Source organism: Podarcis bocagei (genome assembly GCF_964188305.1).
Source record: "Podarcis bocagei genome assembly, chromosome: 5".
Classification (NCBI taxonomy): Eukaryota; Metazoa; Chordata; class Lepidosauria; order Squamata; family Lacertidae; genus Podarcis; species Podarcis bocagei.
This window is the reverse complement of record NC_138129.1, coordinates 47,213,237-47,240,735: the sequence shown is the minus strand read 5'-3', so window position 1 is coordinate 47,240,735 and position 27,499 is coordinate 47,213,237. Positions and strand designations below refer to the sequence as shown.

General features: G+C 44.4%; 1 protein-coding gene across 6 annotated transcripts; it reads left to right on the top strand.

Moving 5' to 3' along the window:
* HMGA1 (high mobility group AT-hook 1) lies at nt 1–27,200 on the top strand. 6 transcript variants are annotated; one of them, XM_081195907.1, is made up of 6 exons: nt 1–415; nt 1,190–1,276; nt 9,176–9,284; nt 12,861–12,944; nt 20,099–20,149; nt 24,657–27,200. In XM_081195907.1, the coding sequence occupies exons 3-6, from the start codon at nt 9,177–9,179 to the stop codon at nt 24,711–24,713; spliced, it is 300 nt and encodes a 99-aa protein (XP_081052033.1). In that variant the 5' UTR covers nt 1–415; nt 1,190–1,276; nt 9,176; the 3' UTR covers nt 24,714–27,200. The 6 variants fall into 6 exon arrangements, with proteins under 6 accessions (XP_081052033.1, XP_081052032.1, XP_081052031.1 ...); XM_081195906.1 differs by lacking the exon at nt 1,190–1,276 and having other exon boundaries at nt 2–415; XM_081195905.1 differs by lacking the exons at nt 1–415; nt 1,190–1,276 and adding an exon at nt 824–977.
* The last annotated feature ends 299 nt before the right edge of the window (nt 27,201–27,499 follow it).

Genomic DNA, 27,499 nt, shown 5'->3' with positions numbered 1-27,499 from the left:
TCTCTCTCCTCTCTCTCTCCTCTTCCATTGGAAGGGCTAAGCTCCCCTTAGCCAGCCTGCCCTTATTTAATTTGGAGTGTGATTTTGCTATTTTTAGCTTCTGGATTCTCTCCAGTGAGACTTAGAGGGGTATTTTTTTCCCCTCCCCTTCCTTTTTTCATTTTTTTTTTAAATTCTGCAAATGATTTTGACCCAGCTTCCTTCCTCTTAGAACATTTTTTTTTATTTATATAAATAAGAGGGGGCCTGTCTGCTCTCGCGCTCTCTCTCTTTATCCCCCCCCCCCCGTGCGAGTCTCTCTGCCTTCTGCTTCAGATCTGCATTTGCAACCATCAGCAGCCAGAAGGGGGGTTTATTTTAATTTCATCACAACACACAAGGAAAAACACACACAGATTCGCGAATAAGAGCAATTGTAAGTTTCTGATTTCTAAAGGGGGAAAAAGTTTGCGTTTATTTTATTAGCATTTGCAAAATTTATAACTGCGTTTTGCAAAGTCATTTTTAATTTACCAAAAAAAAAATGAAAAATGTGTGTGCTCGGAATTTGCAATAGGAAGCAAGTAAGGCATGCGGAATAATGCACCCTCCTGCCTTTTATTCTCATCGTGCAGTGCGAGTGGAGGAGGGATATGTAAGTAGTGGGGGGATTCTTGGCAAAGCTTGTTGGGTTGGGAGAGGCAAAGTGGCCTTGTCTTTTTGAGATGGCGGGGTGCGATTCTGCGAAGCACTCCTGCCTTTAATACGAAATCCCAGGGCACTTGGTTCTCTTTTCTTTCGGGGGTGGGTGGCTTGACGCGGGTCTCGGTGTGATGGATGGGATTTCTCCCGCCTCCCCCACCCCGGCTCTGTGCGGAAAGAGAGGAGGTGAAGGTTGGAAATGCTTTGCCTGGAAGGTTGCGCTCGGCTCCGGGTTGTCTCTTCCAACTTGCTCGCTTCTGCGAGGCTCCGCTCTGCTGTGGCGGCTGGTGTTTCAGGTTGCCCTGCCCCCCTCCTCTTTCTCGCACGCGGGGCTGTTTCGTTTTCAAATCGCGCGACACTACTTTCCTCCACTTAATAATTTTTCTTTCTTTTCTTGCAATATATTTCTTCCAATAGACATGCAGATCTGGAAATTGTGTGTGTGTGTGCAAATAGCAGGTAGTGCATTGAGCTAACTAGAAACACCCCCTTCCGCTCTTGTTTAAAGGGGCAGATCCCAGGCTATTCCTTTCCATTTAAAGAGAATCGGGATGATAATCAGAGCGGTAATATTGCAAGTGTCAAAAAACGGCTGGTAGGTTTGATTACGCTTTCTGCTTGGTGGAGTTGCTTCTCTCTCTCTTTTATAAAAAAAGGCGTTGTACTGTATAGCCTATATAGTTTCCTGGCTTGCATTCCTGAGCAACTGGTTTGCTATTGTTGGGTTTCCACGCTTCTCCTGCCCATGAAATGTGTGTGACTTCAGTTCGGTGCAAGGTGGCACCCATCTCTCTCTCTCTTTTTTTTTTAATTGCATGCTCTTGCTGTATCTGCCTATCTTAGTCGGTGGATTGCTCACTTAGGAAATACTGGGGAAAGTAGAATTTTAAAAATGCGCCCAGTATTAAAGCGGTGTGACCGGCCGGCTTAATACTGCTGCTTGGCTAACTCATAGTTCAAGTGAGGCTAAACCGTGGGGAGGGGGCAGTGGAGAGAGAGGAAAGTTCAGCATTGCATCTAACTCTAGGAGATTTTGTGGGTGCTCCCCTCTCAACTATCCTTTCACTTTGTTTTAATACATGTTTGATATCAGTAACGGGGGTGGAGGAGCCGTAACTGTTGAAGCTCAGCCTCCCTCTCCCTTTCCTGCCCTAGAATGCCTCCTGCACAGTTTAAAGGAATTCTTTACCCGATGCTTCCTTTTTGACGAGGGGGACCACCTATGGAATCTAGGCTTCCTGGGGCTGGATTTATGATCTCTGCAGGACGCCTAAAGTCTCGGGTTGTTACCCTTTCTGTATGGCTTCCAACTCCTCCTCACCACCCCTTATCACTTCCTTTTATTGTGCTCGTTTTAAAGCAGAGTAAGTTGCTTTGCTTTTGAAAGCCCATCATCCGGGGCTTCAAAGAATCCCCTTGGAAAACCGCCTGCCCTCCTCAATCAAACAGGCTCTTCAAGTTCTCGGTTTTTGTTGTGTGTTTTTTGTGTGTGTGTTTGTGTGTGTGTGTGTGTTGTAAGAAACGGATCCATCCCTTAGGAGATGTCCCCGGGACGCCACGCTGTTTGGAATCGGGCCAGCCATCTTGGGCTTGAAGAGTTCTGGGTTTAAGTAACCATTTGCCTTTCAAAACTTATTTTGGCTGTAAAGCAGAGAGAAGCAAAGTAGTTAATGGCGCAAGTGAACTATTACCACATCCAGGGGGCGTGGGAACCTGGGAGTGGAATCGGCAGGTTTGTGTGTTGGAAGAACAACAGAGGATTGTTGTTCCTTAGGGTGGCAGGTTGTGGCTGCTGCTGGCATTTTAACTTCCTTTGGAGCGGAGGTGGCTCTCTCTGGCCTCCAGGGATGCAGAGATTTGTGGATAAGAGGATGATGTGACCTGGCACCAGCACCTTCTTTGTCTTTTTTTAAAGGGGCAGTTTTATAAATGAAATGTAATCCTAAATTTGATGGGAGGCATGTTGACAGCAGTCCATGTTGAAAACAGGTCAGAGAGGTATGTGGTTTGCTTGTGGTCCCAAAGGCAACTTTCTTTGTGGGGTGCCGTTAGTAAAGAATTGGCATATTGGTATTGTAGTGCAGAAATAAAATAAAAAAACATTGTACCAAGTCATATAATCGTAGAATCAGAAGGGACCACAAGGGGCATCTAGTCCAACCCCCTGCAATGAAGGAATATTTTGCCCAACATGGGTCTCAAGACCACAACCCTGAGATTAAATGTCCCATGCTATACCAATTGAGCCACCCCAGTCTTACTAATCCAGTTGTTAGTCTATACCCCATGGACAATTGTGGTTGTTGAGACACCAAGTGTGATGTAGACCCACTAAGGTAAAAACTAGAGAGCTTACTGTCCTTTTTCTGATAGATCATCCAGTTGCCTCTAGAACTTTGTTTCCTGATTTTAAATGAGTCATTTCTTTCTCTACTAGAGAAACAAATCGGAATGTCACTAGCTTTTGCAGTTCAACTCAATAACTCTGATTTGAGCTTGTTGTGCTAGAAATCTGGGTAACACTTCTCACTTGCAGTTATTTGTACCAGCTTATTTTAACTGATTAACTGACAATATTGCTGGGCAGTGAAGTTGTAGTTCTACCTGAATCACATGGGCACTAGACAGACATATACACAAACAAATGGATTCTCTGCAAATGAAATTACCATCAGAGTTGCATACCCTCCAACATTTCTCCAACGAAAATAGGGACATCCCATTTCATAATGATAATTATACTATTTGGCTTCTCTAAATCAGCCCCTGGAAAATAGGGACACTTGGAGGGTCTGGAGTTCTTATTACTTGTGCATGTACTTTGATCATTTCAGGAAATTTGATACTGTGATCGCAAGAGACAAGGCCTTTTCTGTGGTGGTAGCGTGACACTAGAAAGCTCTCCCAATTACATTTATTTTTCTGTTGACAAATAAGTTATTTGGATTTATAAAATATTAAAAGCCAATTATGATAGCTGTAATAAATATAGTTATGTTCTCGTTAAAAACTGACTAAATCTTCAGCCCACATACTCCTTACAGGAGAGGTTCACAAAAGACCAGAGTTTATTTTCTTGGATAAAGTTCATCACTGTATTTCTATGTCCAGCTTGTATGCACCATATATCTTGTTACAGTGGTACCTTGGTTCTCAAATGCCTTGGTACTCAAACAACTTGGAACCCAAACACTGCAAACCCGGAAGTAAGTGTCCCGGTTTGCAAAGTTTCTTATGGAAGTCGAACATGCTTCATTTTGAGTGCTATGCTTCCGATTTGAGTGCCACACTTCCGTTTTGAGTGTTACGCTGAAGTCTGTCTGTTTTTGCTATTTATTTTGCGTATTTGTTTTTGCAGCTTTTTTGTTTTGTTTTTGTGACTGTGTGGAACCCAGTTCAGCTACTGATTGATTGATTGATTGTGTGACTGCAGTACATTGTTTATTGCTTTGCTTTCATTTTATGGATCAGTGGTCTCGTTAGATAGTAAAATTCACGTTTAATTGCTGTTTTGGGGGTTGTTTTTAAAAGTCTGGAACGGATACATCTATTTTGCATTATTTTCTATGGGAAAGCATGCTTTGGTTTTGGAACGCTTTGGTTTTGGAACGGACTTCCAGAACAGATTAAGTTTGAGAACCAAGGTACACTATAGTTGTCCTGATTCCCCCCACTCCACTCTCCAATCTGCACTTCTATTCAAAATACATGTAGAGTGTCAAGACACTGTAGCTGCATACTTCAGTTTTGTGAGAGTCTCTTCTGTACTAGAAAGGGAATCTTTGTGGGCAGTGGATAGAGGATCAGGGCTGAGTGTTGCAGCAAAAAGAGACCATATTTGCCCAGTCTTCTACAAGAGTTTCCCACTGTGGAGAAACCTATTTTATAGGACCAGCAACATTCTGCACTTACGGCTGCTCACCCTGCAAGGAAGGTGTGCAATCTTCCTCAAAGATGTATTGATGCTTCCAGAATGTGATCTGATGGCAGTGGTTTAGTCTCTGATGAGCAGATCTATTTATCTGCACTGAAACCCATAACACTGCAATGTTTTTGACATATTTGAGTTTCTGAAAGCAAATACTTTAAGTGCAACCCTGAACTAGCTTACTCAAAAGTGTCCCACTAATTTCAGTAGGACTTACTCTATAATAAGGTTTCATAGAATTGCAGTCATAAAGTGCCTTTTAAATATTTAAAGTTTTAAAAGAGTGTTTATATGAGTCTGTTGCTTTTTGTTAAAAAAAAACAAAAAACCCACACAACAATCTTGAGGATGTTTTTAAACTCATGAGTCACTTCCATAACTGAACATGAGTCAATTTACATATTTGTAAAAAGACTATGTGTTCAATGTTTGTGTGTCTGTCAAGGGTAGATTTTTATTTTTAAACATTATTCCTAGAAATATCTACATCCTGCAAGTTGCCAATTCCAAGTCCTGAAATAACACTTAGCAGCCTTGTAAAAGCCCTTATAATGGGCAGATTAGGATTTTTCTGCAGTTTAAAAATAAATGTAACGCTGGTCAGAAAATGGACCTCTGTCAACGTTTTAGTTTACAAGCTGTGAGGACAGTTTCATTAACATAGTTGGAGCCTTTTTATCTGCTTGCTATACACTTGGGAATAAGAGTCAAAATGTAAAAATTGGTCTTCCATAGACAGCAACAGATGGAGTTTGGAAAGTTTAATACAGCTTTCTTTGAATGAATGAATGAATGAATGAATGAATGAATGAATGAATGAATGGAAATACAGTGGTACCTCGGTTTATGAACTTAATCCGTTCCGGAAGTCTGTTCTTAAACCAAAACTGTTCTTAAACCGAGGTGCACTTTCCCTAATGAGGCCTCCCGCAGCTGGTGCCCTTCCACTGTTCAGATTCTATTTTAGACCAAGATAAAGTTCTCAAACCAAGACACTCTTTCCGGTTTTGCGGAGTTTGTAAATCAAATCGTTCTTAAACCGAGGTAGCACTGTACAGCTTTACCTGGGTTTGTGAATCCTGCTTAAAAGTTCATAGATTTAATAGTCACATTCTTCAAACCTTCACATGAGGAGAACCCATCTCATGTTGCCCTTGCCGTAGACTAAGCATCAACTGAAGACATAAACTCTGATTTCTGTAAGGCAGGGACAGGGAACCTGTGGCCCTCTAGATAACAACTCCCATCAACCCCAACCAGCCTGGCCAGTGGTCAGGGCTGGCAGCAGTTGTAGTCCAACAACATCTGCAGGGCCACGGGTTCCATTTCTCTAGTGTAAGGCATTTTTTATTATATGACTTGAGTTCTTTACATGTTTGCTGTAGCAATAAAAGGAGGTGATACACAACACAGCCTTTGTTTGGCACAGCCGAGTTTATGTGTTCCTTTGTGGCTGGATCTCGGGTCTGGCCCAGCCTTTTCCTGCAGTTGCTATAAATCTCTCGCCCCCTATAAATCTTTTACCACTGCATACCAAGAGCCCTAACTCTCCTTGGTCATCACAGCCCTCTCATCTGGTTTGGGTTTCCTCTGCTATAGCAGAATATTCCTATAAGGCTTTTCTAGCAAGATGATGGAGGCTGCCATTCTGAACTGCTGTCCCCTCAATGTTTTTCTCCTTTCTTCTTAGAATCTGTATGCCTGCATCTAGATAAGCACATCTGTGCTCAAAATGTGTACAGATGCTGGGAATTTCTCTATGCTATTAGAATAGAGAATATAATGCTGTTCTATCTATTCTGGTCCATAGAAGAATTCCATGTTTACTCTTTTTTTCTGTTCAGATACTGTACTTCAGTTGCCCAGAAACCACCTCTGGGTAATGAGATTGTCCAGCCAGCCAAGTACTAAATGTGAAGTTGGGGATGCCTGTCTTCTAGAACTGGAAGCAGGGTGGTGCTTCCTCCAGTAGCATTTCAGATTGGCGCAGTGGTATTTGTTGTGTGGGAGTTGCTGTGTAGTGACTCCTGGGCCAAGGGGTCACCATGGCAACTGCTAGGCAGGTAGTCAATATTTCTGTGGCCCTATTTGTGTTCCCTGTTTGATCCTGACTGCTCTTGAGGTGAGGGGGAGGTAGTTGATGGGGGAAGAGTGCTTAAGGGCCAAATGACACAAAAGCCTATGACTAGATCTGTATCCTGACACATTCATTGTTATCATAAATCGGAGGCGATGAGTGGAGCACTTGGGGGACTAGGGTTTAAATCTTTTCCCCAATAAATATCTTCTCTTCCCTACCCCAAGCTGTTAGCTCTACAGCACACAAAAAAGTAATCTCATGATAATTTCCTCTTCTCATTCCTTCCAGGGGCACAATAAACTCTGTATGACTCCTGCCCCACCCAGAGCAAGGTGGTGTTGCCATGGTGATAGTGGGCACAGTGTATGCATGGGTTCTGGCCTTCAAGAGAAAGATAAGCCTAGGCTAGTTCAAAATAGCAGCCCTGCCTTGTGCCTGACTCTTCCTTTAATTTTATTAGGACCAACTAACAGTAGGCTTGAAAAGGGGACACTCATCAATTCCTTCTCATCCCCCTCCCTCATTAGTACCAGTTGTTCCCCGAGATCATCAGTAAAAAGTGTTCCTAATCTTAATCTAAAAGGCACAAACATGGGTGCAGAACTGACCTCCAGTTTAGAGCACTTCCTTACTGTGACAAGCAATTCCAAACCTGAGTGCTTCCTTTGAAACAAGGGGTTTTGCTGCATTAGGGTGCGTTATGTAGAGGTGAGTCTTGCATTACATCAGAGGTTGGGAACATGGGGGCCTCCAGATATTGTTGAGGCTCCAGCCAGTCTGGCCAATTGTTAGGGTTATTATGGGGGTTGCAGTCCGTCAACATCTGGAGGCACACAGGTTCCCCATCACTGCTTTGTAAAGAAACTAAGAAGCTAAATACAGAGAAGGGTCATTGTTCCAAAGAGCGTTGTGAGTCCCCATCGTAATTGCCTGCTTCCACAATATTTACTGGTATTACTCATGGGAGCCCATTGTTCCAGTGTAAAACAATGGTGGTAAGGAAGGAGGCACAGACTGCTGAGGGAAGCTGTGAAGGTAATGTTGTGACCATGAAACTTGAGATTATCATTTTGATGGCTGGAGTGTCAGTGGTTGCTTTCTCAAGATACCATGAGCTATTAGTAATAATAATTATATTTGTGGGCCAAGATGGAAGGATGAATGCACATAACTTAAACGACTCTGTGGATCCCTTCTGCGTGAACTGAACAAGGAATTTTGTCATCTTGTAACCTCATATTTTCTTTTTAGCCCACTCTTAGCCTTTTTCTCTGTTCCTTATAGCGTATTCTCTCCTTTCTATTCCCAGATCTATTTAACTTCCTCTTTTCTACCTATCCTATCACTTTTTCTTATTTTTTTACACTACCACAGGTCTCTCTATATCCCTATCTACCCCTGCTTTCTTCCTTTAGACTTCAAGTGCTTTTCTGCTCTGTCTTCTACTGAACTTTACAGCTTCCCATAAGTAATTCAATCCTCCAGTCCAGATGTTTCCACTGGTAGCAAACCCAGGTTTACAGTCAAGGGAGTTGTAACCAGTCCTGGATCTTGTATCTAGTGATATGGTGTGTTTGCAGACATGTTCGACTACTTCATGCACTACATTTTAAGATGAGGCTCTCAATCATGGGAACCTAGCTGCAACTGGTTGGAAAAACAGGACAGTGCTACCATATGCCTTTGAATTAAAGGGAAGGAAAAGTGATTCAAGCATTTCCTCACTCCCTGCTGTTAATGGGCATATGAGAGCCACAGAAGGTGTCACAGAGACGTGTAAGCGAGTTGCAGACAACTAGAATTCTCTAAGATCCATATCTGCCCATGGGTCTGGAGTCATGCAGGCCTGTTCTAGAGCTCCCATTTCTTTCTATAAAACATTTGACCCACATATCCAGATTCTGGAGCATGGGAAGCTGCCTTTTACTAAATTAGACCATTGGTTTATCGAGCTCAGTATGATTTGCACTGCCTGGCAGTGGCTTCTCCAGAGTTTCAGACAGGAGTTTTCCCCCCAGCCCTACCTAGAAAGGCAAGGGATTTAACCTGAAACCTTTTGCATGCAAGGCATGCACTCTGCCACTGAGCTGCCTTCCTTCCCCAACTTTATCTGATACTGGTGGTCTATCAGTTTTTTGATCATTGTAATAAAAATACTACTTGCTGTTTTACTCATAAAGGGGGGGGGGGCTATGTTCACATTGTAAAGTCTACACTTAATCTCCTTGGATTTTTCTATACAAGGTCTCAGCTGTGTCAGAGTGCATAGGCTTCAACAGTGGGGCCCTTGCTATTAGATAATGCCAATTTTAATATAAATAACAGTCTGATGATCCTGAGGTGGCCAGTTCGTGTGACAAAATCTACTTTCAGTTGCCAGGCCAATATTTGGAGACTGGATTGGCCCCGAGAGTACAACTGTCTACATCGTGGGAGTTTTCACCTACTGTAACTTAACTTTTATTTTTTTTTCTGCCTTTTAAAAGAATGAAGATGAGTGAATCCAGTGCAAAATCGAGTCAGCCCCTGGCTGCCAAACAGGACAAGGATGTAACTGAGAAGAGAGGACGAGGGCGGCCCAGGAAGAAGCCTCAGGTTTGTGGAATTCTTCCCTTCACATTTTGCAAGCTGTGCTTTATCACTTCTCATTGACTACGGCTAGAAAAAGCTAAAACATGGTAAAAGGGTAATGTGGAGGACTACTACTACCATGGAAAGGAAAGTTGTTGATACAGTATGAGGCAGGAGATCAATAGGACACCAGCTTTTTATTGTCCTCTGGGGAGAAGGGCAGATTTGCCTGATGTTGGCAATAATCAAAGTACCGTATTTTTCGCCCTATAGGACGCACTTTTTCCCCTCCAAAAATGAAGGGGAAATGTGTGTGCGTCCTATGGGGCCAATGCAGACTTCAGGAGAGCCCCAGCGCCAGCCTCACAAGCTCGGGGAGGCGGAACGCCGCCATCCTGCTGTCTCCCGATGTGGTTTGGAGGCTGATGGCGGGGAGACGCGTGCTTCTCCCTGCCGCCAGCCCCGCAAGCTCGGGGGACAGCGGGGAGCCGCAGCGCACCATCCCACTGTCCCCGGACCTGGTCTGAAGGCTGGTGGCGGGGAGAAGAGCGCTTCTCCCCGCTGCTGGCCCCACAAGCGCCTGGGGGGGGGGAATATTTTTTTCTTCTTTATTTCCCCCCCCCCCAAAAAAACCAGGTGTGTCCTATGGGCCGGTGCGTCCTATGGGGCGAAAAATACGGTAGTGACTTCTCTCCCACCCCCCTCCACCTTGGACATGACTGCCTGAAAGAATCTCACGCTCTGGGGATCCTTTGGTGCTCTGCAATCATCATAATGTTGTCCTCCCTGACCATGTAGTCAAAGACTTCTGAGCCACAAAATGATAGATGGCTATCTGCAATTGATATTGCTACCCTTGTGTGCCTTCTGCATCCCAGCAGAATCCCCCCCCCCCTTTACAGTAACTATTCTGATCCTAGGGAAAATTGAGTTTCCCTGTAGAGATGGCTTCAGCTCTGGAGCTCCTCAAGGTGTTGAGTTGCATGATCCCCTGTTATGCGAGTCTTAAAAAGACCAGGTTCTAACTGAAGGAATCTTTCTGCCACAAGCCTTCATCATTTAAGGTCATCATTCTGTGCTTTGAGCTCACTGTCCTCTGTCCCTCTTGACTTCTTTTTCTGTGGTTTCTTGATGGGTATTGTTGATTGGTGTCAGTGCTGCCTGCAGTGGCATATAAAACCTGCCCCGCAGTACCTTTTTATGCCTGCTTTCTAGTGGTGAAAAGGACTAGTTTTCTTACGTTCTAAGAAATGTGCCACCTGTATGACTGTGATCCTTCCTGCCTCCTCCAAGCCTGTTGTGATATGTGTGTCAGGTAACTTTTCAGTCATTGGAAGTGAGCAAGTTGTCACTCAGTTATGGCACTAACCTTTTCACTGCAGTATGTTTGAAAGGGTGTCTAAATGTATAGATGCTTCTAGAATTGGGTTCCATTAGGGCTGGGGTGAGGGATTGTGCCACTCCAGATGGTGCCAACTCCCAACAGCATTTTCCAGCATTTCATTTTTTCACTTTGATTTTAGCTGACCACTTTTCATAGTTAATCCTCCCAAGGCAGCTCACAACGTATTGAAAGAATGTGTTCCAATGTGCCATTGGTCAGGGGTGATGAGAGCTTTAGTCCAACATCTGGAGGGCCACAGGTCCCTCATCCTTGCACTGGCCCCATGAGTAACTTTTGTATGTAGCTGGAGTTAAAATAAGGCTGGGTTGAAAGAATTACCAGTATTTTCCTATCAAACTGATTACCTGCCACAGGAGCTTAAACATAATTTTGACTTTGAGTGGCAATACTCTTTAACACTGAGTTGATGTCTTCTGGATCCTTCTGTGCATCTGCTGTTTTCTCCATATTCTAATATATTTATTTTCTGATAGAAGTGAGATAGAAATATTTTTTGTGGTTTCTTCCATCCTAATATCGGGTCCTGACCTCTGTTACTGTGGGTCATATGTGGAAGAAGTAAAACCAAAACCTAGCTGCTACATCTGGCATTTCTATTAGCTGGTCTGAGGCAGCAGTGCCATCTTCCTCCTCCCATCTGCCCAGGGTGGATTTGATTTAGATCAGATTGATTTAAATCAATTTTTTTATAGAAAGACTCATCCTTGCTTGTATAATCTTAATATTTACAATCAGATGAAGGTTTCATTTTTGGAATAATAAATTTCCAGAGTAGTTTTTACAGTTATATAAAAAATACTGATTTGGTTATATTATTAGAAATACATAGACAGATAATTATGAAATTATTGTGAGGTTTAATAAGTTGCGTGTTTATTTTTTGACAACTTTTCTGCTGTATTTTATTGGAAGGAGAAAAATAATCATTTCCTTAATAACAATTTATTTAACTAAAACAATAACATTATAACATATGTATCCATGTTTGTTAACTGATGTGGTTAAACAATTAAAAAAAAAACTTAGCCTGAGTTTTAGCACATAGGAAAAACTTAAAACAAATCCTTAGTTCCTGTTGAATAGCCTTTGGACTATAATGTAACTTAAAGATTTTTTCCTCCAAAAGCATTTTATTTTAAAAATCCAATGTAAATAATTTTTTTTGGATTTAAATAAAAAAACAATTTTTTTAAAAAAAAACATTTATTTTTATCCACTCTGCATCTGCCTGAGCTCTCTGAATGAGATTGTTACTCTTGGGAAGGAGAGGACAGGGCTGCTGGTGTATTACTGATTGGCTATTAGCCGCAGCTATAAATGGAATGTGACGGGGAAATTAAAAACAGTAGCTGTGTGAAGCTTAACTTGACAGAATTGATATAATTCGCAGTATACGAATGAATCTCCAGGTGTCCATGCTGTGCTTTTGTGCATTGGGGTGGGTGTCTAAAGTAATAAATGTACACTCCTGAGTTTACAGAAAAGGTTTTTGTCTTAAGATCTCATGGCTTGTATAGAAAAGCAGCTTGTCTCTTTCTACCCTCTACTACTTCCCATTCAAAAAAGTTCTACCAAGTTGTTGGTTTTTTTTAAGGGGCAATGCCTTCTGTGTCATAAGAGTTACGATGCTTGTGCATGTGTCTTGTGACCAATTCATCATGCAGTCTGAGTGGATCTTTGCCTTTCACCATGCATTGTGAGAACTCTGAAGAAATACAGGCCCCAGAGCAAACAGCTCTGCAATAGAAGGCTGTGCCCACTGCATTGCAAAGCACCAACTTGGTCAGTGTACAGAGAGCAAAATCTGTGTGTCCTACACTACTGAAGGTGTGCAGGCAAGCATCAGTGGGGCATCTCCCAGCACTGTGCTTCAAGCACTATGGGGCACATTCTTTGCCTCAACCAAGACTGATATGTAGGTATGGCATTAACACTTTAACGTGAAGCTTTGCATCATTTCCAGCTGTTAAAGATATGAACTAATACCAGAAATTACTCTGTAGTGATTTTCCAGTAGATGTCACACTAGTTTAAAATATATATATATATTTGCTGTAGTTTTGTGGGATTTCCTATGTCGATCACTGAAGCTTCTGGGAAGGAATCAGACGGAACTTAATCTGCCTGGGATGATGTGCAGGCATATCTGCTCTTTATTGGCCGGCTGCTGATTATACTGTTATTTCTTTCTATAGCAAGAACCCACTGAGGCACCAACACCCAAGAGACCACGCGGTAGACCAAAGGGGAGCAAAAATAAGGCCACTTCAAAGGGAAGGGTAGGTATTCTCAAGGCTGGGCAGCAAATTTGAGTTCCTTTCCACCCGCATGTACTCTTTTCTATACTGCTAAACTGAAGATGACTCTTAAGGCTGCATCTGGAGTTCTGCCTGGACACACACGAAAAGAACAAATTCTTTTCCATGGAAGAATGAGCCAGTCACAGGAAGTGTCAGTAGCATACTCCCCACACTCGTTTTATTGAGATACCTTTTATTAGGACCTACTAACAATAGCAAAGTGGTGAGCTGTAGTTCTAATAAAGTTATACCATCGTTCTCATTCTGGATTCCCCCCCCCCCCATGGTTTTGTGCTTACTATCTTTTTGCGGGGGATGTTTTCTCATCTGTTCAGTTTGGGCATTGGAACTAAAATATAATCCCCAGAAGTTTTAAGAGCAAACAAACCAAACTGTTGGAAGAGGAAAGCTGGGTTCTAAGCCTGGCCTGGCCTGGCCTTCCAACACCTAACAAAAGGGAACATTTGCAGGCAGACTCAGAAGTGGAGCACTTACTCCTCTGCAGCTGCCCACTGACTCTCCTCTGAAGTGCCCCCCACAAAAAAGTCAGTTTTTAGCTCTTCCTGGGGATGGAGGGGGCCTTAAAAAGAGAAGACTCCGTAGATGCAGGAGTGTTTGAGCACTCAATCCTCCCTTGTAAATGCTTGTCTCTGCAAACATTGAGACTAGAGACCATACATTTGGCCCTGTGTCAGTCTTGAAAACTTAATTCAAAAAAAGAGGCCTAGGATGTTGGACTTGTGGGGAAAGGAATACTGTACCAGAATCTTGCATACATCCAAATCTCAGCTATTGTGTGCAAAAGCTTTTTGAATTAGCTGAACAGCTGGTGACATTTGTTTGTTGTGACCATTTGTCCTGGCAGCTGGAGTTTGCATGGCTGTAAAGAGCGGAAAGGGATATGCCCCATTCAGTTGTGCAGAAGGAAGATGGGGAAATCTTATATTAATGGGAATCGAGGGGTGGGGATGGGTTCTCCCCACACCCCTCGCACCTTGGCCCCAGTTGTTTATGCTGTGTCACAGGTACCTGGCCATCGCATTCTCCATGCTGGTGGAGAGCAAAGTCTTGGTGCCATTGGGTCCCATGTGATTGAAACTGGGAGAGGGTTGGGAAGATAGTAAGCAAATGACCCCACAGTTGGTGACTTGACAGCTGTTTGTATGTGTATGAAATCCAAAACAGTGGACTCATTCACAAAAGAGCTTATTCTTCCTCCCTCCCCCCCTCCTTCCACAAGTAGATACCAAGAAGGATCTTTTTAAGTGTCCAGCTGCTTTTGAGCAGCAGATGCCTGGTCCTGAATTGGCAGCCAGGCTGCAGAGGTTATTTCAGTGGACACCTCAGCTTAACCCAAGCCCTTTCGCCATCTGTTCCAGTGATAAATGCAAAGGGAAGGGAGGATCCAGCAAATGCTGGAAACAGTTGCCCCTGCCTGTTGTGCACCTGGCTCCCCAGAGCCGCTGTTCTCCCTCCTCCCCTCTCACTTGTGGGCTTTGGAAAGGAGACTCTTGCATAGTCAGTTGACTCCAAGTAGGGAGTTAGGGATCTTGCTTCTGCAGTGGCTTGATGCAGCAACATTTCAGTGATTTGACAAAACTACTTGATAGGTTCATATTGTTGTTAGTTGCCTTTGAATGCCTCCTTCACTGTGTTGGTTAAATGGTACCATCCGATTTGCAGTCCACTTCAGCACTGAAGCAGCTGCTTTTGGTGCTCTTGTTGCTGCCTACTACCACATCATGTGATGGTACTTGCATTGCTCTGCAGGTACCTAACTCCTTTCAGACCATTCCTTGGGCCTATCGTGGCTGCTGCAGAGGTTTGAGCAAACTGACACCAGGCTGCCCTGGTGGCCTTGCTTTAGCACCTGTCCAGACTGCTTCCCTTACAGCTGGTTTCTCCTCCTATCGCCAAACCAGAACAGGATATGTCATGCAAATGATGTACCCAAGAGGTCTCTGAAACAGTCGCTCTCCTGTTCTTTGGTCACCCACACTGATCCTGCTAGTCCCACAAAGAAGCTTGGGGACTCTAGGTGTTTGGGTGTGCTGAATTGTAATGTTCACCTGTCTACTTTGAATTGCACAGCCACAGTTTACCCAACTAGTTAAAAGTGGAACAACAGGGTTAGGCTGTCAGTAGGTTAGGAATGGTTTGGGATGCTGTACCTGACGATTGGGGAACCTGTGGCCTTCCAGATATTGCTGGACTCCATCAGCCACTGCCAGAATGGTAAGAGATCAGGAATCATTACTGTATTTAGGTATGCCACTACTGTGGCCAGTGTTTTGTTAGCCCAAAAATGGAAAACGAGGGAGTTCCCAGAATGGCAACTTAAACTGATGGAATATATGCAGCTTGTGGACCTAACATATAAAATAAGAGGACAAGAAGAACATACGTTTAAAGAAGTTTGGAAAATGTTTATTGAATATATGGGGGGGGGATTGTGTACACTTGAAAACGTTGGCAGCATTAAGATAAATTCAACAGTGTAAACAAGTTTTGATGGATGTAATAATGGAATACTGACTGGTTTAATTATGTAAAATATGCAGGGATTTATGATATGCAAAATGAACCATGGAAAGAGAAGAAGGGAAGTCATTGATATTTTAAGATTGTTTAAATGAATATTCTAAAATGTAAAACAGAAAATTTAATAAAAATTATATATAAAAGGGGGATCATGGGAGTTGTAGCCCAACAACATCTGGAAAGTCACAGATTCTCCATCACTGTTGTAGTTGGGAACCATCTGTCAAACTGTCAGTCCAAGATGATAGGGATCAAACGTCAGTAATAATAATAATAATTTATTATTTATACCCCGCCCATCTGGCTGGGCCTCCCCAGCCACTCTGGGCGGCTTCCATAAAAACCAAAAATACAATAAAATATCACACGTTAAAAACTTCCCTGAACAGGGCTGCCTTAAGATGTCTCCTGAATGTCAGGTAGTTGTTTATCGCTTTGACATCTGCTGGAAGGGCGTTCCACAGGGCGGGCGCCACTACCGAGAAGGCCCTCTGCCTGGTTCCCTGTAGCTTTACTTCTCGCAATGAGGGAACCGCCAGAAGGCCCTCGGCGCTGGACCTCAGCGTCCGGGCAGAATGATGGGGGTGGAGACGCTCCTTCAGGTATACTGGACCGAGGCCGTTTAGGGCTTTAAAGGTCAGCACCAACACTTTGAATTGTGCTCGGAAACGTACTGGGAGCCAATGCAGGTCTTTCAAGACCGGTGTTATATGGTCTCGGCGGCCGCTCCCAGTCACCAGTCTAGCTGCCGCATTCTGGATTAGTTGTAGTTTCCGAGTCACCTTCAAAGGTAGCCCCACGTAGAGTGCATTGCAGTAGTCCAAGCGGGAGATAACCAGAGCATGCACCACTCTGGCGAGACAGTCCGCAGGCAGATAGGGTCTCAGCCTACGTACCAGATGGAGCTGGTAAACAGCTGCCCTGGACACAGATTTGACCTGTGCCTCCATGGACAGTTGTGAGTCCAAAATGACTCCCAGGCTGCGCACCTGGTCCTTCAGGGGCACAGTTACCCCATTCAGGACCAGGGAATCCTCCACACCTGCCCGCCTCCTGTCCCCCAAAAACAGTACTTCTGTCTTGTCAGGATTCAACCTCAATCTGTTAGCCGCCATCCATCCTCCAACCGCCTCCAGACACTCACACAGGACCTTCACCGCCTTCACTGGTTCTGATTTAAAAGAGAGGTAGAGCTGGGTATCATCCGCATACTGATGAACACCCAGCCCAAACCTCCTGATGATCTCTCCCAGCGGCCGCATGTAAATGTTGAAAAGCATGGGGGAGAGGACAGAACCCTGAGGCACCCCACAAGTGAGAGCCCAGGGGTCTGAACACTCATCCCCCACCACCACTTTCTGAACACGGCCCAGGAGGAAGGAGCGGAACCACTGTATAACAGTGCCCCCAGCTCCCAGCCCCTCAAGACGGTCCAGAAGGATGCTATGGTCGATGGTATCAAATGCCGCTGAGAGATCCAGCAGAACTAGGAAACAGCTCTCACCTTTGTCCCTAGCCCGCCGGAGATCATCAACCAGTGCGACCAAGGCAGTTTCAGTCCCATGATGAGGCCTGAATCCCGACTGGAAGGGATCCAAATGGTCCGCTTCTTCCAGGCGTGCCTGGAGTTGTTCGGCAACCGCTCGCTCAATCACCTTGCCCAGGAATGGAAGATTTGAGACTGGGCGATAGTTGGCCATTGTGGCCGCATCTAAAGATGGTTTTTTAAGAAGCGGTTTAATAACCGCCTCTTTCAGCGGGTCTGGGAAGGCTCCCTCACGGAGGGAAGCATTCACCACCCCACGAAGCCCATCGCCCAGTCCTTCCCGGCTAGCTTTTATAAGCCAGGATGGGCAAGGATCCAGGAGACAGGTGGTTGGTTTCACTCGTCCAAGCAGCCTGTCCACATCCTCGGAGGTAACAGATTGGAATTGATCCCACTCAACTTGACTAGACAGAGCTCTAGCACTCTCCCGCCCCGGCCCTGCTCCCACGGTGGAGTCTACTTCTTCCCGAATCTGAGCGATTTTATCTGCAAAAAACTTTGCAAAATCATTGCAGGAGAACATGTGGCCCGTACTGGGCCCCGATGTTGCAGGTGGTTCCGCTAAATTGTGAACCACCTGAAAGTCTCCTGCTGCTGTTTTCTGCAGATGCAATAGAGGCGGTGAAGAAATTCTTCTTCGCCGTTGCTATTGCCACTTGGTAGGCTCGACGTTGAGCTCTAACCTGTGTCCGGTCAGATTCGGAATGAGTTATCCGCCACCGGCGCTCTAGCCGTCTCAACGATTGTTTCATTGCCCTCAGATCCGTGGAAAACCACGGGGCTGTCCGGGCTCCATGCAATCGGAGAGGGCGCTTCGGAGCCAAACAGTCAATACCCCTGGTTAACTCCACATTCCAGCGGGCCACCAGGGAATCAGCTGAAAGGCCATCAACATGGGATAAAGCATCCCCTACCACTCTCTGGAAACCATTTGGATCCATTAAGTGGCGGGGGCGGACCATCCGAATTGGTCCCACCTCCCTGCAGAGGGGATGGGTCGCAGAGAAGTCCAGTTGCACCAGGAAGTGATCTGACCATGGCACTTCTTTCGTTTCGCTTTTACTTAGTGTCAGATCACCAACATCCATAGAGGTAAACACCAGGTCCAGGGCATGTCCACGGCTATGGGTTGGGCCAGACTTATTCAGGGACAGCCCCATGGAGGCCATGCTTTCCACGAAGTCCCGAGCGGCCCCTTGTAAGGTCGTGTCGGCATGGATGTTAAAATCCCCTAGGACGACCAAGCTAGGTGTCTCCAGGAGAATATCCGCCACGACCTGAAGCAGCTCGGGCAGGGAATCCTTGGTGCAGCGGGGAGGTCGGTACACCAAAAGGAATCCTGTACTGCCCCTATTGCCCAACTTCCAGAACATGCACTCAGAAAACTGGGTCTTCCCAATAGGACGCCTGGTGCAAACTAATGACTTCCTAAAAATCACTGCAACCCCCCCTCCCCGCCCACATGACCTGGGTTGCTGTGCGTAAGAGAAACTTGGTGGACAAGCAGCAGCAAGGACAGGCCCATCTGCTTCATCCAACCAAGTCTCTGTTACACATGCCAGGTCAAATCCTCCTTCTTCATTGGCCCCTTAAAGGTTTTGTGTATAATAAGCACCAATAAAAGATATTCAGGGAGAAAAGATACTTCCACAAATTTCCAAGAATGGGGTGTGTGTATGTTTTGGTTTTAAACCTGTTTTGAAAACACGCGACTCATATCCTGCATTCTTCTGAGTCATGGGGCTGGAGCCCAGATGGCTCCTTTTGGAAATGGCTGTGATGGTAAAGGATGACAAGGGATGGACTTGTGGCACTGACCCCAAAAGGAAAAGCCAAGAGACAACTGCCAGCCCCAAATGTTCAAGCCCTCATGAGTCACATCCTCTGATTGTGAGATTAACTTAGAATTCATGAGATTTTGCGTGTTTGTAATATCTCCTTTTTGAGTACATTTGAAGAGTCTTGTTTTTTATTTTCCTTGGCAGCTGTGAAGGTCGCCAAATGTGCAGTGTGTGTGTGTACACCAGTCTTTCCCAACCAGGTGCCCTTCAGATGTTTGGGACTACAACCCCCATCAGCCTCGGTCAGCGTGGCTAGTGGTTAGGGATGATGCAAATTATAATCCCCACATCTTTAGGGCACCAGGTTGGGGGAGGCTGGTATATAAAGAGACACTGCCAGGGGCCCCCAAACCAGGTGCCGCCTTCTCCCCCGCTCTACTCTGGTCACAGTGTCCACCACCCACCTTCTCCACTCACAGTTCAACTGTACAAGGTGATTTTTTAGAGGATTCTCCACTTAAATCAGAATTGGACTATATGACCCTCTTTCTCGAAGTTGGAGAATCCCTTTGGTTGTTTCTTAACATTTGTATTGTATACCTTCTGAAAATTTAAAAAAGGTTTTAAAAATAATAAAAAAAGAAATAACAACAAAGAATCGGACTATATAACCACCCTTATATTCTAGAGCAGGGATTGGAAACTTGGAGAGCCAGTATGGTGTAGTGGTTAAGAGCGGTGGACTCGTAATCTGGTGCACTGGGTTCGCGTCTACGCTCCTCCACATGCAGCTGCTGGGTGACCTTGGGCTAGTCACACTTCTGTGAAGTCTCTCAGCCCCACTCACCTCACAGAGTTTTTGTTGTGGGGGAGGAAGGGAAAGGAGAATGGTAGCCGCTTTGAGACTCCTTCGGGTAGTGATAAAGCGGGATATCAAATCCAAACTCTTCTTCTCTTCTTCTTGAGGCCCTCCAGAAGTTCAGCTACAACATTCAACCCTGGGCAACATGGTCATTGGTCTGGATGATGGGAATTATAGTTCAACAGCATTTGGAGGATTAGAGGTTCCTTGTCCCTGTTCTAGAGCAGAAGGCTTCCTCTCTGAGGAATACCAGCTGTTAACATGAAACCTGCACTGCTGTTGGTATTTAAGAAAGAAGCAAAAGATCCAAAGACTGAAACAATGGTCTGAAATAGGCCTGAGTGTCTGGCAAAGGGTTGTTACGTTATCTTAAAGCTTTCCTCTTTCTATTCTGTCTGCCCAGAAAGCTGCTGTGACACCTGGGAGGAAACCTCGAGGCCGGCCCAAAAAATCAGTAAGTTTTTGTTTCTGTTCAAGAGAAATACCACTTCTACTGGAAGAAATGGCGTGTACTTTTTTGTTTCTGTTTTAAGACACTCGAGCCACTGCAGCTAGCTAAAGGGTTCGTATCCATAATCTGTTCCTGAATACTGGGTTCTCTAGATAGGGAGATATAGTATATGGAACACCACATGGTTTTGTTACGTTTCTAATTGGTGCTACCCGTTGCTATTGCTTTTGAACCTTTGGTTCCTTTCACCTTTGAGTGCATGCGCACACAAATATCCTTACTCCTCTAGAGTACAGTCAGCAGGAGGCTAGTATACTCTTCCTATTTTCCCCAGGAAGTGATGTGTATCTTGCAAACTAGGAAACAGGAAATACTCAATTTCAGCTTAGTTGAAAGCCCAAGTTAAAAAATGCTATGATACAAAGAGGATGCAGCATCTCTGTATTTGAGCTTGTTTGGTGGCCCTCTGAATTCAGAGGCCAAATGGGGTAATATGCAACTGTGTTGTGGATCTGGAAGCCCTGAGAAACTGCAACAGATCCTAGTCTTGCCTGGCAGCTATTTATGCAGCATGGAGGAGCTTGTTGGGACTATATTGGAAGCCCCAAGGGCTGTGCTGCTCGCAGGTATTTCTATCTTTGGTCCCTTGGGGGTTTCTTCATGGCATATTCTATTTTTAAGCAAAGCATCATTTGGGCTTCTTCCTCACACTATGTTTCCATTTTATAAGTATTCCTAGTGTGTTCTCTCTCTTGCCCACAGCTGAGTAAGAGGAAGTGGCTTGTTCTTTATTAGCTGGCATAGATGTGGTGTTACAAGTGTGGCATTTTGCATTCCTGCAGAGCGAGTTTCAGACAGTTTCATATGGCCTTGCTTGTGTTAAGTAACCACTGTATTTTGCCGCCAGTAAGGTGTTCTGGACTGTCTTCAAGCATTCACAGACAGAATGAGATTTTCCAATTGCAGTAAGCAGTACTACTAGGACCAGTCACTTGCCTGACTTTACTGTAACTTCAGGCTGTTTCTCATTTCTGATAATGTTGAAGCTCTGTTTTATGCCCTTCCTATGCCTGACACTCTGGAAATGAGATGTAAAATAAAGAAGTGGTTCATATGAACATGGGTGGCTATGCTGAAGTATACAAATTTATGTGTGCACATGCAAAATCACCTCTGAACTTATACATCTTAGGAATATTGATGTCAGTTGAGCCTGTAAAGGTGAGAAGTAGAATAATTCACCCCATTGTCTGGATGGGGAACTTCTGGAGTCACACTGAATGCCAGACAGGGACGCCTGTCCTTTTTGCAGTGGGTTCTTGTTGTTTTGTTCATTTTGCTTTGGGGGTAGGGGGTAGAGCAACACTGCTGCCTGGACACAGCTAAACTAAAATAATTTATTTCTCATCTGTTTTCTATGGGTAGCTCTTGCTTCTGTTTTGGGAAAGCAAAGCTGGGTGGACTGTGTGGATCTATCAGTTTAGTGGTTGAGGTATAGATTGTTAAGTATCAGATGGGGCCTAGGGGAGAGATGGAGCTGTGATCTGCTCGAAAGCCTCAATTCAGTATCTTGGGCAGAGGCATTAGGATTGCAGGATGTGTGCCATGAGTCTTTCACTCCCTTTTCTGTAACTGGGATGTTTAAAGACAAAGGAAGGAATACTTGTTTCCCGTTCTGAAGAACCACCTCACTGCAATGGCATAATTAATAAAATGCTTATTAAGCATTTTAAAGCACTTTTTAGCATATTGGCACACGGCAACATTTTTCTGCTGCTATTTTTTTTTAAAGCTTTTAAGTATTCAGAGGCAGGTGTGCCATCGTGTTTCTGAGCGCAGAACGCGCTGCTCTTTCCATCCTACCCCCAGAGCATTAGAAGTAGGTGATGGCGCCGCGACTCAAAACTGTCCCCAGCCACCAAAGTATGAGCTGAATGTAGGGCAACCCTGCCAGAAGCAGCTGACTGGAAACACTCCTAATAGGCAGAGGCAGCCTTCCAAAACATGGAACCAGAATTGCAGCGAGGGTTTTTTGTTTGTTTGTTCCTCCTTCCAATGCTGCCATAGAACAATACAGACAAAAGCATCTGGCCTTTATAATTTCTCCCCCCCCCCCAAAAAAAAATGGCAACAGGAATGGGGACCTTGGATTCTTCTGCTATCGCTAAACTGCAGCATTCTTCTGCCTAAAGTCAACACTGCTGAGATGACTGGGGGTGGCCATGAGCTCAAATCTACAGATGAAGTTATAGGCGTTTCTGGATTCCCACAGGTATCTGGTTGGCCACTCTGGGAATCCTAGATTTGATGGACCTTGGCCTGATCCAGCAGATCTCCTCTTACTGTCATGCTCTTCTTGGAAGGGTGGAGGGTCATGGCACATAGGCTTTGAGATTCTTTCTACAACCCTTTGTAGGTGAGAATGAAGCCAACAGGGTAGTTGACAGAGCTACCTAAGAGAAAACCTCTTCTCATATGTACCTGTGCCCGAAGATCTCCCTCCTTGAAATGCCCCCTCGTTCTGAAGCATGGTGGGTGGCCACAAAAGAGGGGCTTTTTAGTAGTGGCTCCCCATTTGTGGAATGTTCTCCCTAAAGAAACTTACCCGGCACTCACTACTAAGCTTTTGGTGAACGCCAAGGACCTTCCTCTTATCCCAGGCCTTAGTATTTTAATGGTTCAGCATTAAATTTTAGTCTGTTTTAATCTGATGCTTTCATCTGCCTGATTATGCAGAAGTAGAAGGTGTTTCTTGTTGTGGCTTAGCTAGTTCACACTGGGTTGTGCTGGATGTACATGTCCTAAAGGTTTTTGCATGTCGCTGACAATGCATAATATTTTATTGGGGAGCTGTGTGCTGGGCGTAGCCATTGTGCTGATGATAGCATTGGGTTTCCCCCCACAACTGTGATGGTGATCTTGCAACTGCAAACCTGAAAAGTCCTATACCTTCTTACCTGGGAGCAAGCCCCATTGTCTCAATGGGGCTTACTTTCAAAAAGACACATAAAGGATTGTTCCAGTTGTCCTTAAAGCTTCTGCATGCTTTTCTATAAAATCAGCTGGTGATGTTAAGTTGCTCTAAATTTTATATTGCAAATGTCCAATGCCTGCATGCAGCCATTCCTGTTCTCTTTAAGCAAGTCTGCCAAACATTTTCTGGTTTTAGGCTAGCAGCCCACTCTCCAAGAAGCAGAGAGAGGTTAAGTAGCATCTGTCATTTCCTCCTTTGCTAAATGAGGTCTCTAGCCCTGGAACTTGCTGTACAGACTTGGCAGGCACATTCCACAGTGGCTTAAATGTATATTTTTATGAATGAAACTCAAGGAAGTGGAGGTTGCTGACTCACACGCACACTCAGCCATGACTCATCTCATTCTGACAGCATCAGTCATATTTTTTTTCAAGAGAGCAGGCGGGAAAGACCTCCTTGAAGAAATATGTTCCCTTCAAACACAAACAATTGCTTTTTAGGGTTGGATGGGTGTGGATAGCGGTTCTACACATTGAGTGGGCAGAAATGGTGGATTCAGTGCAAGTTTGGATTAGATGGCTTTCTTAATGCTTGTGTCCCCCTTGTGGCAGACCGGATATATTGACTAACCACTACATCTGAGGCTCTTCATGCAGAGTTTGTACTATGGTATTGGAATACATTAACAGCCAGAGGATGACTTTAAATAATTGGGGGGGGGGAGGAGTTTAATGAGCATTCTGTGCTAGACTCCACTCCAGCATTCCTTCCAATACAAGCCTCCTCTTTCTAGATGTGTCTGCTGCTGCTGCTTTAGCAGCAAAGGTGGTGCATATTGTACTGTACCATCAATACTAGCAGGATGGGGATCTCTACAAGTTTCTGCCCATCTTTCTGAATTTTTGAGGACATACTGCAGGTGTTCTTAGGAGCTAGCTGCTGCATGGATTTGAAGGAACAGGAGTGGCACCAGGGAGAAATATACAGGTCAGCCAGTTGAATACTTGTGCAATACTTGTGCCTTAAAGGGCTGGAGAAGAACATTTCCCTTGGGAGCATGACCTTCAGGTTTCCATTTGACCCAGAGTGCAGTAAATTGGCCCTCCACCTGCTTTTCAATGCCATAGTTCAGTCCTGGGTTATATAAAGTAGTAATTTTAGTTCTTTAAGGCAGCCTTCTCCAACCTGGTGTCCTCCATATGTTCTTGAACTCCTGTTGGTCCCAGCCATCATGGCCAATGGTTAGGGATAATGGACATTGCTATCCAAAACAGCTGGAAGACACCAGGTTCCAGAAGGCTGCTCTAGAATAAGACTGCGTAGGAGTGTGTCTGATGCAGCCAAATCCTACACATCTTTGACTAGCAAATAGCATGATCTGCATTGGAGGAATTGGCTAGCAGGTGGCCTGATCTCCTGCAGTTCTCTTACACATGCTTTGGTGATGATACAATGTGGATTAGACTTGATCAAAGTACAGTAGACACACACCTCTCCCCAAATGACTCTTCCAATCCTTTTTCTCTCCCTTTACAGGAGAAGGATGAAGAAGAGGTCAACATCTCCCAGGAGTCGTCGGAAGAGGAGCAGTGAAAATAGTCAACTGGTTCTACCTCGCAATTCAGTTTTCCTGTCTCTTGTCAAGTTCTGGGACTGAGGAAGGAACAAAGAATCCTCACCCCTTTCCTGACCCACCTTTCCCAATGTTCTCACAGTCAAAACGGCAACACTGGAGTACAGTGTAAAACAAATCAGCCATCACGTTTGATGTGTCATGTTCAATGGGAGAACTATGTATCTTGTTTTCCCCTCTCATTTGACAGGGTTAAAGTTTTAGCCTACCAGTTCATGTAGTTCTATATTATATTGGTTGTTTGGGGGAGGGTGGTTTGGGTTTTTTTTGTTTGGGCCTGTCTCTTCAATTACACTCCTTGTAGAGAAAGGAGTATATAAATCTTTATAGTAACCACTTATTCATGTTGAACAGAGTGGGGCAGTCTAGTTTTTCCTTATCAACCCTGATCTCCCCTTGTGCATTGTGTGCATTTTTCTGGAAAGTGGGCATTTTGGAAAGAGCCAAAGCATTGAAATGGAGGCTGATGATAAGTTTTTGCTGTTTTCCTGGTTAATGGTTTTAGAGGATTTTTGCCTGTTTTTATGCTCAGTTTCCTATGCGTCAATAATAATATGGCTCCTCACAGTAGGCCCCATGCGTTCTAGTCAACAGCAATGCAATCTAGCCTCAGTCAGCTGCCTTGGAGCTAAAACAGTTTAGGTTTGCCATAGGCAATATTAGTTGGGAGGCTTTGTTTGACTCTCATCTGCCAATGGGAAAGCTCTTTCCAACAACTGCAAAAGTCCCCCTCCAATCTGCTCCTCTTGTAGCCCCAGCTCCTGCTCAGGGCTCTTGCAGATGGAAGCCCACACCCAAATATTTTCCCCCTTTGTGCTCAGTCATTCTGCACACACAGGACTACTGGATCTTTCTTGAAACCGGAGAAGACTTTGCCAAGACCAAGGAAAACATGATGGCAGAATCCCCCCTTCCCTGGGTCTCTTTTTGGGTTATTTTCTCCATTGGAAATAGCACAGTTAGTGTGTTTAGTTACTGTTGTCTTTCCACAACATGTTGTCTTTCAAGGTTTTTTCTTTTTCCTTCATTCACAACTACCTCTGGATAATTTTAAGTTTCATTCTCTTAAAACATGGAGTTGCTGCTGTTTTGTTGCTGCTGCTTCTGATGCTGCTGTACCGGTTACAAAGTTTTATTATTCCAACAGGTTCTGTCTGGTTTCTTTCTCTGGAACTGACGTTTTACACTATAGATGATTTAGTTTGAGTTGACTTTCTAAAACGATTGTGCTATTAAAAAGGGAAAAAATACTACATTTGTCAGACTGGTGAGTAATTGGGGAGAGGGTTTTGTTTTGTTTTTTGTTTTTTTGCAGACTGGCCTCATTTCCATGAGTTGGCTGCCCATGAAGAATACTGGGTTCCTACCATATTATCCAAAACTGCGAGCTACTTCTGACAAACTGTAGGTGTGGGCTTCTTTGAGCCCCCATCCTTGAAGGCTAGAGGAGACTGCATTGGATAGCCTTTAATGTTGGTTCAATTTTAAGAGCACTTCTGGATGAAGAGCTTGGTGTGCGATTGGTCTTGATCAGTATGCCTGACAGCCACAAGGCAGTTTGTTCAGGGGGTGCCATGTAAATTCCTGTGCTGATTGTTTCTTGTTCAGCTTGGGAAATGAGTGTGATTACCATGGTGGCAGTCCAAATTGGAGGCTGCGCTGCACTCGTCCCCAGGACCTAACTTGGTTCTAGTATCTGTTGCTTACATGCATATACTTTGATTTTAATAATGCAGTTGCTCGGAGAAGCTGCTGACTGGATGCATAGCCCATAACCTGACAACATCTTAGTTCAGGGCTTTCTATCCAGGGGGTAGCTTAAGATTGCTGCATAATTCTTTAAAATTGCTGGGTCTTTCCTCTTCCAAGACCAATAAGTGGCTCTGTCTCTCTTGTGCCCAAATGTTCTAGAAATATGCAGTAATAGCCCTGTTGTTGCTGAAATAGACATCTTTCTAAACTTGGATAACATGATTTGCACAATGCTGGAACAAATCACTTCTTCAATTTCCAGGTTGAGGATTAATGTGGTGCTTAAATTATATGTTAGCATGAAGTTGAGGGGAGAGACTAAACTTCACTGTTTACCATTAACCAGCTACCTGTCAGTTTCAAATTTTTACAAGGTTATAGTTGATGTATCAGGGAAATAGGAAGAAAGGGACAGTCTCTTTTTCTGCCTCTTAAAATGTAAAGAGTTGGTTGGTCCTTTCCCCCCCGCCCTGCTTGATGTTTTCAGCTAATTAAGGCCATGGGTCTGAAATCAAATGTGAGTTCTGAACTATGATAATGTCTAACTTGCCTCAGCTACTCAAGAACAGACAGCAGAGGGGGAAGGAAGGTGTGAGCAGTGGTTTGTAGGCTGCTATATGAATCTCTGATCCATTGCTAAAGATTTCTTGATTTCCTATTTGCAGTTTACTTGAATAAAACACTTGATGTTTCAAGCCTTCCCTTTTGTGTTTTGTTTCGGGAGCATCTGTGAATGCTACCTTCTAAGCTGGAGTAGATGAGACCACAGCTTGCAGGTTAGCAGTCCTGCACGCAGCAGGCCAAACCAGGCATCTGAACTTGAATGAGCTTCCCCAAAAGGCACAAAAAGGAATTCTGCCTTGGCACTGCCTTAAATCTGGCACACTTCCTTTTGCTCTGAACCCAGAAGCATTGGGCTGTGTCTTGCTGTTGCATACTTGGAACCTAAACTAGATTTACATCTTGGCGTCACCAAATCTGATATGGCTGTAAC

Excerpts from the sequence above, each read along its gene's own strand:
- HMGA1 (XM_081195907.1), top strand. The coding sequence starts at position 9,177 with ATGAAGATGAGTGAATCCAGTGCAAAATCGAGTCAGCCCCTGGCTGCC. Across the intron at positions 9,285-12,860 it reads GGCCCAGGAAGAAGCCTCAG|CAAGAACCCACTGAGGCACC; the intron begins GTTTGTGGAATT and ends TTCTTTCTATAG. Across the intron at positions 12,945-20,098 it reads AGGCCACTTCAAAGGGAAGG|AAAGCTGCTGTGACACCTGG; the intron begins GTAGGTATTCTC and ends CTGTCTGCCCAG.